Raw genomic sequence first — 16,981 nt, forward strand, 5'->3', positions numbered from 1 at the left:
TAAAGCCTGAGTGAACATTCCAGGGGACCTTCTGTGGCATTCTCCTATTGAGAATGCCATCTCACCATCTTCTTCTGCAAGAGCATTCTTTCACTCTGTAGTTGTACCTTTCTATAAAGGCCAGAAGACATATTATACTTCACATGAACATAATTATATTATTTGTAAAGAAATCTTTCCTCACCTTTTCAATGTAAATTACAAATACATCCTTTTGGGGAGTAGAATGTCATGAAATACTGAATGGCGAACATTTAACATTTAAATCAGTGCTTCTCAACTCTGTATGTTTAAATCACCTGGAAAACATTCAAACTATCCTATTCTTGCCCCTCCTTCTCCAGAATCTTATTTAATTTGTTTGGGGATGAGGCTAGGGCATTGGTTTGGATGGATGGATGGATCAATGAATGAAAACATAATATATTAAGGAATACATCTTAGGTAAGCAAATATAAAGGCAGGAGAAGTAGACTAAACCAGACATCATAGACTTCCACAAAATACATGTCAGAAATCCTCGTGAACATGTGAACCTGGACCATATTTGGGCTTTGATCTCTTTAGCAACTAAAACAAAGGGAAACATGATAGATGCATAGTCACTCTGGTGTCCATTAGATTAAAAACAAATGGATTATTTGTGAGCGTTAGCTTTTTTCCAGGACCAAGGCTAACACAAAGGAAATAAAGAAAACACCTGACAATGATGTGTGGAGCATTTTAAAACACATCTAGAGAAAAATGTAATAATACTTTTCCCAGTAGAAGTTGATGGCACAGGCTGGAAGACCTTTGGAGTTAATTAGAGTGCTACATGGGATGAGTCTCTAGAACCTTGGGAGGATTGGGCTCTGTTAATTGTCTTCTGTGTAGGTTATTCTCTACAATGCAGTGCCACCTCATTGCCTCCAAAGCCCTGCATGATCTAAACTCTGCTTGTCCTTGGTCATTTGACCACATCATCTGTCACTAAGCCCTTGTCAAATTTACTTTAACCATACTCAATGTTCTTTGAGCATACCAAGCTCATTTCTACCTCATGGCCTTTGCATTTTCTAGTTCCTCTGGCTGAGATACTATTTGTCCAGATTATTGCATGGCCAGCTCTTCATCATTTAGGACTTGGTTAAATGTCATCTTGTCAAGGAGGCCTTCCTTCTCCACCTCCTTGTCTAATGCAATTTCCCTCCCCTATGCTGATTATATTCCAGCATATTACTCTGTTTTGGTTTTCTGCAAAGCAGTTTCTACAAACTGCAAGTATCTTAGTCATTTGTTTACTTAATTATGATCTCTTCTTTATAAATCGACTTGCTTGCTGCGGTATTCTTTGTACCTAAAACAGTGCTTAACACTACAACTGCTCAATAAATATGAGTTGGATGAGTGAAGCAATCTTTTCATAAATACTTAACCTATGCATTTCTGCTGTGGTTTTGACTAAGCACAGAGCCAAGCCCTTTTATAATCAACTGGATTAGAAATAATGCTAGCATCTTTTCATTAAAAGGAAAGACACAGACCAGGTACCTGGCCAAACTAAAGGCTACCTCTCATCTTGTGGACAGTTTGAAGACAACGTTTTTCTCATAAGGCTCAATTATCCCCTTCCTTGTTTTAAATTCACAAACAGTGTCCTCAGTGTGTTTGTTTTCAATTGCTCTAGTGTTGAATATTTTCCCTTTTTGTTTTGTAATTAATCGTTTGTGTTTAAACTCTAGGTCTTAAGCAAGCCCACATGAAGCTGCAGTTTTTACTGTGGCTGTGGGAAAGTTTTATGATGTCTCTCAGCCTTGATTTCCACATTTGTCAAATTGAGTCACAGTAATAGTAGCTGCTATAAGGTTGTTTTGAGGTTGAAAATAAATAATCCCCAAAAAACACTCAGCATAATACTTGGCAGAGAGAACACATTCAAAAGAAGCTATTAATAATGGTGATATTAATAATACCATTACAATATTGGTTTATTAATTATTATCCTTATTATTTTCTCCCTGACCCCTCCTCTAACTATTTTCAGAATGACATCATCATGAATCTATTTTATTTCTTTCCTAAGTATACATGCCAATCTGATGAATTAAGCAAAAAATGTACCCAAACACTCGGTAAACACCTTAGATACTCTTTGTGTATTAAAACAGGTCATTCTCCTAATGGCATGACCTCTTTTTCTCTTTTCTGTGCCTTTCCCAACTTGCCATGGACGCAGAGGAGAAGGCCAAGAAGGAAGCAGAGGAACAGGCTCGCCTGGCCGCAGAGGAGCAGCAAAAGGAAATGGAAGCCAAAAGCCAGGCTGAAGAAGGCGCATCTGGCAAAGCTGAGAAAGAGACGTCTGGAGAAACTAAGAATCAAGTCAATGGAACACGGGCGAACAAAAGTGACAACCCTCGTGGGAAAAATTCCAAAGCTGAGCAGTCGTCAGGAGAGCAGCAACAGAATGGTGAGTAGACTTGCACTGGTGAAGGGCTCTTTTCGAGGCATTAATGACATGATGGATGGAAACTGGTGAACAACCCTACTGATGGGGACAGCTCACAGGGCAAGGCTTCCCTGCTCATCCAGTTCCTGCTGATCCCACCTCACTGGGCTGCAGGATTCCAGTAGAAGCAGCCACCAGCTCACCTGTGCCAACCTCTTCAGGGAGATTTATACCTTTCTGGCCATTTCCAGCTGCCCTGGAGACTCTAGCCAGTGCCTGCCTGGCTGCTGGGGGGAAGTTACCATTATCAACCCCAGCACATTCCTGAGTGCAAAGTGGGTAAATGGAAAGTCATTTTCCCATATATACCATCCCTCTATGAGGGCCAGACCTCAGGTTTGCCTGAGCCTATTCCTGTAATGGATATCTGTATATCTGTATGTGTACAAGTGTGTCCTTTAGGGGGACCAGCTGTTTCAGTTTACCTGGGACTGGGAGACACAGAGATTTCTGTTTTAAAAACTCTCCAGGCAAACTGTGGTAAGCTAGTCACCATAGTGTGCATATAGTTATTGATTTCTTATATTTAATGCAACAAATATCGATTAACAACTATGTGCCAAGCACCATGCTTAGCACTAGGGATTTAGAAATGGAAAGGCCACAGGAAGCCCAAAATATCAAAGGTGATAGAGACATCCTCTAAATATTGCTAGTGAAATGTGAGCAAGTGAAAGTAGTGACATGGCAGATAAAATGCCCAAGGAACATGTGCAGAGAAAAAGACATTAGCTTTTTGGGGACTGGAGATTATAAAATGGGATAAATGTCAGAGTAGGCTTCAAGAGGGGGTTTTGAACGCTGAAGTTGGCTGGTCAGATGGGCGAAAGAGACTTCTGAGAGGAGAGAACAAGATGAGCAAGTACACAGGGCTTTGATTTGGCTCCCTTGTTTAGGGGCAGGCAGGAAGTTCTGAGTCTCCAGAGCTTGCAATTGCCAGGTTGTGGCTGAATAGCAAGGTAATTTAGCAGTCAATAGACCTAGATTCAAGTCAAGCTGTGCTTCTCCCTTTTCAGTGTCCTTGGCCAGGCTACTTAACCTTCTACTGTTTCTACACAATGTATATAGTAATACCTATTCACATCACAGGCCTCGTGGAACCTTCAGTAATACTTATGATAGTAAAAACAATGAAGAGAATAACAACAAATAGCATATATTGACTGCACACTAGATGCTGTTTTAAGTTCTCTTTTTACATATTCATTCTCTTGCCTGCCTGGTGGGGCCAGGTAATCTACTCAGAACTGTGTTCTAGCTATTATGCCACAGGGCCGTGGTCAATGATTTCTATATGTAGAAAGTGCTTAGCACGATGTTCTCCAATTATTTTTATAATTAACCATCTATAACATATAATCAGACAGCAATATTTTAACACATGTAATAATAATGATAGCTTATATCATATTCCAGGAACTTTGCAAAAATTACTTCAGTTAACCCTGGTGACCACCCTAGGAGGCACAGAAGACCATTGTCCCGACTTGTCCTGCCCCCTTCTGGAGACTGCTCTTAATTCATTTGCTTTGTATTCAAGTGCCTTATAGTCTGGAAAAAAAAGTTATAAAGAATTTAATAAGAATTTTTCGTGTACCCAAACTACCATTTGATCTAGCAGTCCCACTCCTGGGTATCTACCCAGAGGAAAAGAAGTCATATGAAAAAGATACTTGCACATACATGTTTATAGCAGCACAATTCACAATTGCAAAAATATACAACCAGCCCAAATGCCCATCAATCCATGAATGGATAAAGAAATTATGATATACGTGTGTGTGTGTGTGTGTGTGTGTGTGTGTATACATATATATGTGCATGTGTGCACGATGGAATACTATTCAGCCATAAAAGGAATGAAATAATGGCATTTGCAGCAACCTGGATGGAATTGGAGACCATTATTCTAAGTGAATTAACTCAGGAATGGAAAACCAAACATTGTGTATTCTCACACATAAGTGGGAAGTAAGCTATGAGGATGCAAAAACCTAAGAATGATACAATGGACTTTGGGGACTCGGGGGAAAGGGTGGGAGGGGTGTGAGGGATAAAAGACTACAAATTGGGTTCAGTGTATACTGCTCAGGTGATGGGTATACCAAAATCTCACAAATCACCACTAAATAACATACTTATATAACCAAACATCATCTTTCCCCCGAAAACCTATGGAAATAAAAATTTAAAAAAATAAAAACATACGTTCATACAAAAACTTTTTAAAACAAAAGTTTATTATGTACCTGTTACTGTTTTAGAGGGCAGTACAGGCCCCTCCTTGCTACCCCTTCTGAGGTCTGAACCAACTGAGAGTTAGGTAACAAAATCAGAAAGTCAATGATCAAGACATCAGCTCCACTAAAACTGGAACTGACTTGGGAAACACGGAGTTGGTCTACTGAATACATGGGCTTCTTTACATTTTGCTCTGAAATGAATTTACACAACCAGACACTGTATAGCCAGGCACAGGACTCTTCCCCCACCCCAGCACTCTGGCAGGCTGCTTCTAAAGTGACAGAAAAGGTGTGTGTCTTACAGAAAACATATCTCAAAGCAGTCTGGGATGTGGGTGGCTGGGCCGGGCTGTGCATGGTCAACCCTACCTCCTAGATAAATAATCACTTGTCTCAAAAGAGGAACATGTAAGGGGTGGTGAGAAAGGCAAGGTGTGTTTCTTCCCTCTGCTTTTTCTTTTAACAGAGTGGGTTAGAAATGTCTTGCCCTTAGTAAAAGCAATAACAATAATACCACTGTTTTATTGAATGCTTAACATGTATCAGACATTGTACTTGAGATTCTATCTACATTAAATCATGTGAAAGTTCTAACAATTCTGTGAGGTGGAAACACTCATTCCCATGTTGTGGGTGGGAACATTGAGACTCAGAGAAGTGAAATCACTTGTGTAAAGTCAAGCAACCGTTAAGTAGAGATCTCAGGTTAAACTCTGATCTGTGTGAGTCTCAATGCTCTGTTTGGTAACTAGCATGTCCCTGCGGGTTGGTGCCTGCAGGGAGAGGGGCCATCAGAGAAATATGGAAACTTAACTGCTGTTTATAAGAGGCTTACAATATACTCTATTATTACAATAGTAATCCAGGGATTGGCATGCTTTTTCTATAAGGGACAAGATAGTAAATATTTTAGGCTTTGCAGGACATAAGGTCTCTATTGCAACTACTTAACATTACCATTTTAAAGCAACCACAGATACTATGCAAACAAATGAGTTAGCCTGTTTTCCAATAAAACTTTATTTATAGAAATTAAAATTTGAATTCATAATATCATATGTCATAAAATATTTGTCTTCTTTTAACCATTTAAAAACGTAAAAGCCATTCTTAGTTTGTAGGTCATAAAAAACCAGGCAGTGGGGCCAGGTTTGACCCATGGGCCATAGTTTGCCAACCCCAGGTCTAGTCAGTGGGAGAAACCAATAAATGCAAGTAAGCTAGTCACAAAGAAGGATATGAATTCTACCATAGGGAAACAAAGACCCAGAGAGGGCAGATGTGGAAATAATAATTCATTTTGAAGTTGGTTAAGGGGAAAGCCTGAAAGAAACAAAACAGGAACCTGAGTCTTCAACGAGGCTGGCTTGATTTCACAACTGTGCTTATTTCCTGAAATAAGCAACAGTCTACCATTTCCCTTAAAAAGTAAGCAGTAAATGAGAGGTGGGAAAAGAAATCAGTTTAGAGCAATAATAAGAAAGCCTAATGGTGGTTCGGGACTATATTACAGCAGCCTAATTAAAATGATTTATAACTGCACAGAAAGTCTCTTTCACTTCCCCTTGTTTATTGAGTAACAGCTCACATCAGCCATCACTCCAGATACAACCCATGGGAAATTACCTAATGGGTTTTCTCAGGCAACATCATCAAACAAGCATGTGTCACTGTCCTGGCCCCCTTCTTTGTGGGGTGCCCAGGATATCTTCCAAGTTAGAGCTGAAGGTTGTTGGTGAAGGGGGGGTTCTCAAGGTTTGGGCACCCATTGGCAGTGACAGGACCTTCTAATCTTTGCCCTCTGTTGAGATGACTTCCTCCCACAGCCTCCCCATCCCTGGCTGAGAACAGGGACCATCACGGGCTGCTGGTTAGCAACTAGCAAAGGGAACCATCTCCACGACTTCCAGAAGACATCCTGGTGTTGCTATAGCTGTGGGTAAAGCTCCAGTTCAGAGCAACCCAGATGGCTTAAAAAGCATGCATTAAGAGTGTGGGAGCTCATTGAGGGAAGAGGAACTAGAAAGAACTAGTTTGACTACAGGGCTTAAGATCCTTGAGTCCATCTCTAGCTTCCTTAAAATAGGGAAAAGCCAGTATTTGTACTGTTTTGTGGGACCTCTGAAGGATTTCTTCTCTTTTGGTGGTGGAAGAGGTGATGACCATGTCCTCCACTTAAAATCCTCCTGTTTGGACCCTGGCCAGAGTAGACTCCCCTGCTCCTCAATTCTTCCACCCAGTCTGTATTAGTCTGTTTTCATACTGCTGATAAAGACATACCTAAGACTGGGTCATTTATAAAGAAAAAGAGGTGGGGGGTGGAGCCAAGATGGCCGAATAGGAGCAGCTCCGGTCTCCAGCTCCCAGCCTGAGCGACACAGAAGACGGGTGATTTCTGCATTTCTGCTTGAGGTACCGGTTTCATCTCACTAGGGAGCGCCAAACAGTGGGTGCAGGACAGTTGGTGAAGCGCGCTGTGCGCGAGCCGAAGCAGGGCGAGGCATTGCCTCACTCGGGAAGCGCAAGGGGTCAGGGAGTTCCCTTTCCTAGTCAAAGAAAGGGGTAACAGACGGCACCTGGAATATCGGGTCAGTCCCACCCCAATACTGCGCTTTTCCAACGGGCCTGGAAAACGGCACACTAGGAGATTGTGTCCCGCACCTGGCTCGGAGGGTCCTATGCCCACGGAGTCTCGCTGATTGCTAGCACAGCAGTCTGAGATCAAGCTGCAAGGCGGCAGCGAGGCTGGGGGAGGGGTGCCCGTTATTGCCCAGGCTTGCTTAGGTAAACAAAGCAGCCAGGAAGCTCGAATTGGGTGGAGCCTACCACAGCTCAAGGAGGCCTGCCTGCCTCTGTAGGCTCCACCTCTGGGGGCAGGGCACAGACAAACAAAAACTCAGCAGGAACCTCCTCAGAATTAAATGTCCCTGTCTGACTGACAGCTTTGAAGAGAGTAGTGGTTCTCCCAGCACGCAGCTGGAGATCTGAGAATGGACAGAGTGCCTCCTAAAGTGGGTCCCTCACCCCTGAGCAGCCTAACTGGGAGGCACCCCCCCAGTAGGGACAGACTGACACCTCACTTGGCTGGGTACTCCTCTGAGACAAAACTTCCAGAGGAACTATCAGACAGCTGAAATTGTGGTCTCACGAAAATCCGCTGTTCTGCAGCCACCGCTGCTGACACCCAGACAAACAGGGTCTGGAGTGGACCTCCAGTAAACTCCAACAGACCTGCAGCTAAGGGTCCTGTCTGGCAGAAGGAAAACTAACAAACAGAAAGGACATCCACACCAAAAACCCATCTGTACATCACCATCATCAAAGACCAAAAGTAGATAAAACCACAAAGATGGGGAAAAAACAGAGCAGAAAAGCTGGAAACTCTAAAAAGCAGAGCACCTCTCCTCCTCCAAAGGAATGCAGTTCCTCACCAGCAACGGAACAAAGCTGGATGGAGGATGACTTTGACGAGTTGAGAGAAGAAGGCTTCAGACGATCAAACTACTCTGAGCTATGGGAGGAAATTCAAAACAATAGCAAAGAAGTTAAAAACTTTGAAAAAAAATTAGAAGAATGGATATCTAGAATAACCAATGGAGAGAAGGGCTTAAAGGAGCTGATGGAGCTGAAAGCCAAGTTTCGAGAACTACGCGAAGATTGCAGAAGCCTCAGTAGCAGATGCGATCAACTGGAAGAAAGGGTATCGCTGATGGAAGATGAAATGAATGAAATGAAGAGAGAAGGGAAGTTTAGAGAAAAAAGAATAAAAAGAAATGAACAAAGCCTCCAAGAAATTTGGGACTATGTGAAAAAACCAAACCTACGTCTAATTGGTGTACCTGAAAATGATGAGGAGAATGGAACCAAGCTGGAAAACACTCTGCAAGATATTATCCAGGAGAACTTCCCCAATCTAGCAAGGCAGGCCAACATTCAGATTCAGGAAATACAGAGAACGCCGCAAAGATACTCCTTGAGAAGAGCAACTCCTAGACACATAATTGTCCGATTCACCAAAGTTGAAATGAAGGAAAAAATGTTAAGGGCAGCCAGAGAGAAAGGTCGGGTTACCCACAAAGGGAAGCCCATCAGACTAACAGCTGATCTCTCGGCAGAAACTCTACAAGCCAGAAGAGAGTGGGGGCTGATATTCAACATTCTTAAAGAAAAGAATTTTCAACCCAGAATTTCATATCCAGCCAAACTAAGCTTCATAAGTGAAGGAGAAATAAAATCCTTTACAGACAAGCAAATGCTGAGTGATTTTGTCACCACCAGGCCTGCCCTAAAAGAGCTGCTGAAGGAAGCACTAAACATGGAAAGGAACAACTGGTATCAGCCACTGCAAAAACATGCCGAATTGTAAAGACCATCAAGGCTAGGAAGAAACTGCATCAACTAACGGGCAAAATAACCAACTAACATCATAATGACAGGATCAAATTCACACATAACAATATTAACATTAAATGTAAATGGGCTAAATGCTCCAATTAAAAGACACAGACTGGCAAACTGGATAAGGAGTCAGGACCCATCAGTATGCTGTATTCAGGAAACCCATCTCACGTGCAAAGACACATATAGATTCAAAATAAAGGGATGGAGGAGGATCTATGAAGCAAATGGGAAACAAAAAAAAGGCAGGGGTTGCAATCCTAGTCTCTGATAAAATAGACTTTAAACCAACAAAGATCAAAAGAGACAAAGAAGGCCATTACATAATGGTAAAGGGATCAATTCAACAAGAAGAGCTAACTATCCTAAATATATATGCACCCAACACAGGAGCACCCAGATTCATAAAGCAAGTCCTGAGTGACCTACAAAGGGACTTAAACTCCCACACAATAATAATGGGAGATTTTAACACCCCACTGTCAACATTAGACAGATCAACGAGACAGAAAGTTAACAAGGATATCCAGGAACTGAACTCAGCTCTGCACAAAGTGGACCTAATAGACATCTACAGAACTCTCCACCCCAAATCAACAGAATATACATTTTTTTCAGCACCACACCACACCTATTCCAAAATTGACCACATAGTTGGAAGTAAAGCTCTCCTCAGCAAATGTAAAAGAACAGAAATTATAACAAACTGTCTCTCAGACCACAGTGCAATCAAACTAGAACTCAGGATTAAGAAACTCACTCAAAACCGCTCAACTACATGGAAACTGAACAACCTGCTCCTGAATGACTACTGGGTACATAATGAAATGAAGGCAGAAATAAAGATGTTCTTTGAAACCAACGAGAACAAAGACACAACATACCAGAATCTCTGGGACACGTTCAAAGCAGTGTGTAGAGGGAAATTTATAGCACTAAATGCCCACAAGAGAAAGCAGGAAAGATCCAAAATTGACACCCTAACATCACAATTAAAAGAACTAGAAAAGCAAGAGCAAACACATTCAAAAGCTAGCAGAAGGCTAGAAATAACTAAAATCAGAGCAGAACTGAAGGAAATAGAGACACAAAAAACCCTTCAAAAATTAATGAATCCAAGAGCTGGTTTTTTGAAAAGATCAACAAAATTGATAGACCGCTAGCAAGACTAATAAAGAAGAAAAGAGAGAAGAATCAAATAGACGCAATAAAAAATGAAAAAGGGGATATCACCACCGATCCCACAGAAATACAATCTACCATCAGAGAATACTACAAACACCTCTACGCAAATAAACTAGAAAATCTAGAAGAAATGGATAAATTCCTCGACAAATACACCCTCCCAAGACTAAATCAGGAAGAAGTTGAATCTCTGAATAGACCAATAACAGGTTCTGAAATTGTGGCAATAATCAACCGCTTACCAACCAAAAAGAGTCCAGGACCTGATGGATTCACAACCGAATTCTACCAGAGGTACAAGGAGGAACTGGTACCATTCCTTCTGAAACTATTCCAATTGATAGAAAAAGAGGGAATCCTCCCTAACACATTTTATGAAGCCAGCATCGTCCTGATACCAAAGCCCGGCAGAGACATAACCAAAAAAAGAATTTCAGACCAATATCCTTGATGAACATTGATGCCAAAATCCTCAATAAAATACTGGCAAACCGAATCCAGCAGCACATCAAAAAGCTTATCCACCATGATCAAGTGGGCTTCATCCCTGGGATGCAAGGCTGGTTCAACATACGCAAATCAATAAATGTAATCCAGCATATAAACAGAACCAAAGACAAAAACCACATGATTATCTCAATAGATGCAGAAAAGGCCTTTGACAAAATTCAACAACCCTTCATGCTAAAAACTCTCAATAAATTAGATATTGATGGGACGTATCTCAAAATAGTAAGAGCTATCTATAACAAACCCACAGCCAATATCATACTGAATGGGCAAAAACTGGAAGCATTCCCTCTGAAAACTGGCACAAGACAGGGATGCCCTCTCTCACCGCTCCTATTCAACATAGTGCTGGAAGTTCTGGCCAGAGCAATCAGGCAGGAGAAGGAAATAAAGGGTATTCAATTAGGAAAAGAGGAAGTCAAATTGTCCCTGTTTGCAGATGACATGATTGTATATCTAGAAAACCCCATTGTCTCAGCCCAAAATCTCCTTAAGCTGATTAGCAACTTCAGCAAAGTCTCAGGATACAAAATTAATGTACAAAAATCACAAGCATTCTTGTACATCAATAACAGACAAACAGAGAGCCAAATCATGAGTGAACTCCCATTCACAATTGCTTCAAAGAGAATAAAATACCTAGGAATCCAACTTACAAGGGATGTGAAGGACCTCTTCAAGGAGAACTACAAACCACTGCTCAATGAAATAAAAGAGGATACAAACAAATGGAAGAACATTCCATGCTCATGGGTAGGAAGAATCAAAATCGTGAAAATGGCCATACTGCCCAAGGTCATTTATAGATTCAATGCCATCCCCATCAAGCTACCAATGACTTTCTTCACAGAATTGGAAAAAACTACTTTAAAGTTCATATGGAACCAAAAAAGAGCCCGCATCGCCAAGTCAATCCTAAGCCAAAAGAACAAAGCTGGAGGCATCACCCTACCTGACTTCAAACTATACTACAAGGCTACAGTAACCAAAACAGCATGGTACTGGTACCACAACAGAGACATAGATCAATGGAACAGAACAGAGCCCTCAGAAATGATGCTGCATAGCTACAACTATCTGATCTTTGACAAACCTGACAAAAACAAGAAATGGGGAAAGGATTCCCTGTTTAATAAATGGTGCTGGGAAAACTGGCTAGCCATAGGTAGAAAGCTGAAACTGGATCCCTTCCTTACACCTTATACAAAAATTAATTCAAGATGTATTAAAGACTTAAATGTTAGACCTAAAACCATTAAAATCCTACAAGAAAACCTAGGCAATACCATTCAGGACATAGGCATGGGCAAGGACTTCATGTCTAAAACACCAAAAGCAATGGCAACAAAAGCCAAAATTCACAATGGGATCTAATTAAACTAAAGAGCTTCTGCACAGCAAAAGAAACTACCATCAGAGTGAACAGGCAACCTACAGAATGGGAGAAAATTTTTGCAACCTACTCATCTGACAAAGGGCTAATATCCAGAATCTACAGTGAACTCAAATTTACAAGAAAAAAACAACCCCATCGAAAAGTGGGTGAAGGACATGAACAGACACTTCTCAAAAGAAGACATTTATGCAGCCAAAAAACACATGAAGAAATGCTCATCATCACTGGCCATCAGAGAAATGCAAATCAAAACCACAGTGAGATACCATCTCACACCAGTTAGAATGGCCATCATTAAAAAATCAGGAAACAACAGGTGCTGGAGAGGATGTGGAGAAATAGGAACACTTTTACACTGTTGGTGGGACTGTAAACTAGTTCAACCATGGTGGAAGTCAGTGTGGCGATTCCTCAGGGATCTAGAACTAGAAATACCATTTGACCCAGCCATCCCATTACTGGGTATATACCCAAAGGAGTACAAATCATGCTGCTATAAAGACACATGCACACGTATGTTTATTGCGGCACTATTCACAATAGCAAAGAGTTGGAACCAACCCAAATGTCCAACAACGATAGACTGGATTAAGAAAATGTGGCACATACACACCATGGAATACTATGCAGCCATAAAAAATGATGAGTTCGTGTCCTTTGTAGGGACATGGATGAAACTGGAAAACATCATTCTCAGTAAACTATCGCAAGGACAAAAAACCAAACACCACATGTTCTCACTCATAGGTGGGAATTGAACAATGAGAACTCATGGACACAGGAAGGGGAACATCACATTCCGGGGACTGTTGTGGGGTGGGGGGAGGGGGGAGGGACAGCATTAGGAGATATACCTAATGCTAAATGACGAGTTAATGGGTGCAGGAAATCAACGTGGCACATGGATACATATGTAACAAACCTGCACATTGTGCACATGTACCCTAAAACCTAAAGTATAATAAAAAAAATTGTAATATTTAAAAAAAAAAAAAGAAAAAGAGGCTTAATGGGCTCACAGTTCCACGTGGCTGGGGAGGCTTCACAATCATGGTGGAAGGTGAAAGGCACATCTTACATGGTAGTGGCAAGAAAGAATGAAAACCAAGCAAAAGGGGTTTTTCCTTATGAAGCCATCGGATCTCGTGAGACTTATTCATTACCACAAGAACAGTATGGGGGAAACTGCCCCCATGATTCAATTCTCTTCCACTGGGTTCCTTCCACAACACATGGGAATTATGGGAGGTACAATTAAAGATGAGATTTTGGTGGGGACACAGCCAAACCATATCACAGTCCATCCCATTTCAGAATTAAGAATGAGAGGGAACCTGGAGAGTTTATTGACTTCTAGCTTAGCTTAGTATTTGTCAAATTCCATTGAAAGTATGTGGTTTGTAGAATATATTACAGCCCCCAATAGTCCTGAATCATCCTTAGATAATCATTTCTTTATAAATTCATAGGCCAAAGGCATTTAGAAATGGAAATAGTGAACAGAAGTCTGAAATCTAAAACTTGAGCTTCATAGACAAGTTGCAAATACTATAGTTGAGGGCTTGGCAGTTTTGTTGCAAGAGGGAGATCCAGGTGCAAGGTTGGGACAGATGTGAGTTCAGGGTGGGGTATGAAATGTGTGAGTGGGCAGTCCATACCCCTTGACATAGATGGAATGGCCTGTGTTTGTCCAACTGGCTGCAGGAACCTCAAGAAAAAAACTCAAATTTGTAAAACATCCTCAATCATTTGGTGAGTGGGTTATTCCGCAAATTTTACAAATTGGACATTTAGTGAATGAATCTTTGATGAAGCTGTCTACTTTCAATAATAGTAGACCCTTCATAATGGGGCTATTAGAAGATTTAATAAAATGATGCATGCAAAGCATTTAGCACACTGCCTGGCACAAGTAAAGTAAACAAGAGTAAATCCTGTCCCTCATACACATTCCCTGGAGGCCCAGCTCACTCCAATTATTATTGGGATCTTTTGACTTCAATAAGTACCAGTATTTGAGTGAGAATGTATTCTTGGTTTTATGAAGGCTAAAAAGAAAGCTTCCATTAGTAAGACTGGTAAGAAAATATCCAACACTTGAAAATAAGGCTGGGTGAAGAGGCCCCTGACCTTTCCATGTAATACTGGCATATTGTTGAACACACATGCCCAGGGATTATTAAATTATTTTAGATAGGGGTGCAGCACTGTTTTACTGTAAAGAACCAGATAGAAAATATTTCTGGCTTTGCCTGTCTCTTTGCAACTATTCAGCTCAGCTGTTGCAGCATGAGAGCAGCCAAGGACAATATGTAAATGAGTAAGTGTGGCCACGTTTCAAGAAAACTTTATTTGCCATAATCGATGATGGGCACCATTGACCCAGGGGCCTTAATTTGCTGAATGCTACTCTTGAAGAACATAACTGTGTTTAACTGTATTTACTATTTGATTCAAGCCTAGGTACTGTGAAGTTATATGCTAATTTATAGATTTTTGACTGAGAGAGATGGTAACCCCAAAAGTTATGGTTTTATTGCCCTGTAGGATATAACCAGTTTTGTCTCTAACGTAGCAAATATATTTTCACGTGTTTCTAAAATACTTGTCAATACCCAGCTCCAGTACTCTTGGAACCTTCTTACTATTCCCTCATAAGTGGATTAAATACATTTTTGTCACGTGTTCTTTCTAAGAATAGCATTTTACAACTTTTACAAACTACATTTTGACAAGATCATTTATTAAAATACCATTTATAGCTCTGTTTTAGAATAATAATAACTGTATTGAGTGATATGCCTTCTAATTTATCCAATATGCCTATAAGGTAGGTATTAACATACCCATTTTGCAGATAAGAAAACTGAAGCACAGAGAACTTAAATAGCTATTAATTGGTAGAACTTACAGTTAGCTCGGGTTTCTCCTCACTCCACAGCCTAACAGTAAATCTTAACTGCTTCTCTTAGAAGATAAACACATAACTTAACTACAACTCTGTTTAACAAGAACTTTCAGCCTCAATTTCTGCATCACAATCCAATTTCCAGGACCTGACGTGATTACAAAAGATATTTACACTCAGACACATACACTCTCATGACTATAAAATTATGCTGCACTTTTTTAAACCTTGGCAGGTTTAAAGATGTTTATAACACCCCCCTCAGCTGTATACATATACTGTTTGTCATGTTTATTACTTTCAGGTGACTTGAAAGATGCTAAAAATAAGACAGACAAGAAGGATCACTCTAACATCGGAAACGATTCAAAGAAAACAGATGGTAAGAGTATTATTCTCATTACATTTTTCCATAAAATGTGCAGTTTAATGTAAGCTTGTTAGAATCATACCCAAAATTGAAATAGTGGTTGTGAATATATTCTTATATCCTGAAAAAAACCCTTCGCTATATTTAAAGGGTACTATTATCCTTTTATCAATAATTTATAAATTATTGCTGTATCTCTTTCCCTTCACCCCACTTTCTCCATCACAAATGTTTTCTATACCCTTTCTTTTCCTACTTGCCATTTTTCATCTTAAACATCATAAAAAGTTTATTTTGGACTTGCTGATCAGACAGCTAGAATGGAGTATCATATACTGCTAATGTATTCATAAGTTTTTTGATGGGGAATCATGCAGCATAAATAAGAAATGTTCCATGTTTTATGTTTTCATGTTTTTTTCCCTTGAACTAGTTCTTATTTTTGTTTAAAACAAAAACAAAGACAGGGGTCTTTATAGTGCTAATGTTGGGAGGCAGCATATATGGTTGTAAAATACAGTTTTGCCAGCAAGAACAAGTCCTAAAGGCAATGACAATGCAAAACGCAAGATTAACAACATTTTACTGTTTCTAAAACCTGAAAGTTCAAATTATATTACCCTTCACACTTTGAACTAGAAGATTGAAACACCTGCCCTGGCCTTTTACATAAACTCCATTGTTTCAGCTATCACACAAGTCGTTACTAGTTATCCCCTCATACACAGACATTATATTAAGCTAAAAATTAAAGTTTCCACGGAGTGGTTTTTGAGAGAATCCCAGACTCTCTAAATCATACCTCCCTGGAGACATCATATTTGGTGCTAAACTCTTCTTTGAATCATTTGGTTAGAATACCTTTGAAGAACAAATGCTGGGTAACCAGGTGGAAGAGTAAGAAGAAATTGGAACGTAATTCTTTGCACATCTATTATAAAGGAAGCAGTACCTTTAGCTTTCAGCCCTAAGCTGTTATGACATGCTGTCTTTGCTTGCATGCATGAAAACAGTTCTCAAACTTTTTCTAAAAGGACAATGCAAATAATTAACTCCAGGTGTCTTATTACATAATACCTGGGGAACACATACCTGCAATTTTTTTTTTACCAATGTGCTTATGCAAATGGAAATCACGTACCTAATGAGTGTACCCTTCTTGAATAATTGTGACTAAGAAGTAAATTACACAGAACAAAATAGAATTTAGAATGACAGTCTCTGAGCCAGACTCTATTATAGGTAAGGTTTGTTTAAATACCAGAGGCTCTTTGCCAGCCATCAATACTAAATCAAGGCAACCAAAGCCAGAAAATGTACAGTGGAGGAACAGTGTCTACTTCAAACCCAGAACCCAGACACTTTCTCCATCCTGTATCCAACTATTGGCCCACAGCTTCCTGTTAAATTTCTATAGCATAAAAGCCCAGAATAAATCAAGTCCCCAATTTTTCATATGTGATTTTGAATCTTGTTGCACTTA

The 16,981-nt window shown here is 40.2% G+C and overlaps 1 protein-coding gene across 5 annotated transcripts in view; it reads left to right on the plus strand.

Annotated features, from left to right (window-relative positions):
- The window catches only part of PDE1C (phosphodiesterase 1C), a 586,050-nt gene that overhangs the window by 512,484 nt on the left and 56,585 nt on the right, over nucleotides 1-16,981 (plus strand). For all 5 annotated transcript variants that reach the window (XM_032758380.2, XM_058445830.1, XM_032758382.2 and 2 more), the window contains 2 exons: nucleotides 2,219-2,449; nucleotides 15,433-15,510. In XM_032758380.2, coding sequence (XP_032614271.1) covers nucleotides 2,219-2,449; nucleotides 15,433-15,510 — 309 coding nt within the window. The remainder of the gene's footprint in view (nucleotides 1-2,218; nucleotides 2,450-15,432; nucleotides 15,511-16,981) is intronic.

Source organism: Hylobates moloch, unplaced genomic scaffold (genome assembly GCF_009828535.3).
Source record: "Hylobates moloch isolate HMO894 unplaced genomic scaffold, HMol_V3 SCAFFOLD_1, whole genome shotgun sequence".
In the NCBI taxonomy this organism is placed as follows: domain Eukaryota; kingdom Metazoa; phylum Chordata; class Mammalia; order Primates; family Hylobatidae; genus Hylobates; species Hylobates moloch.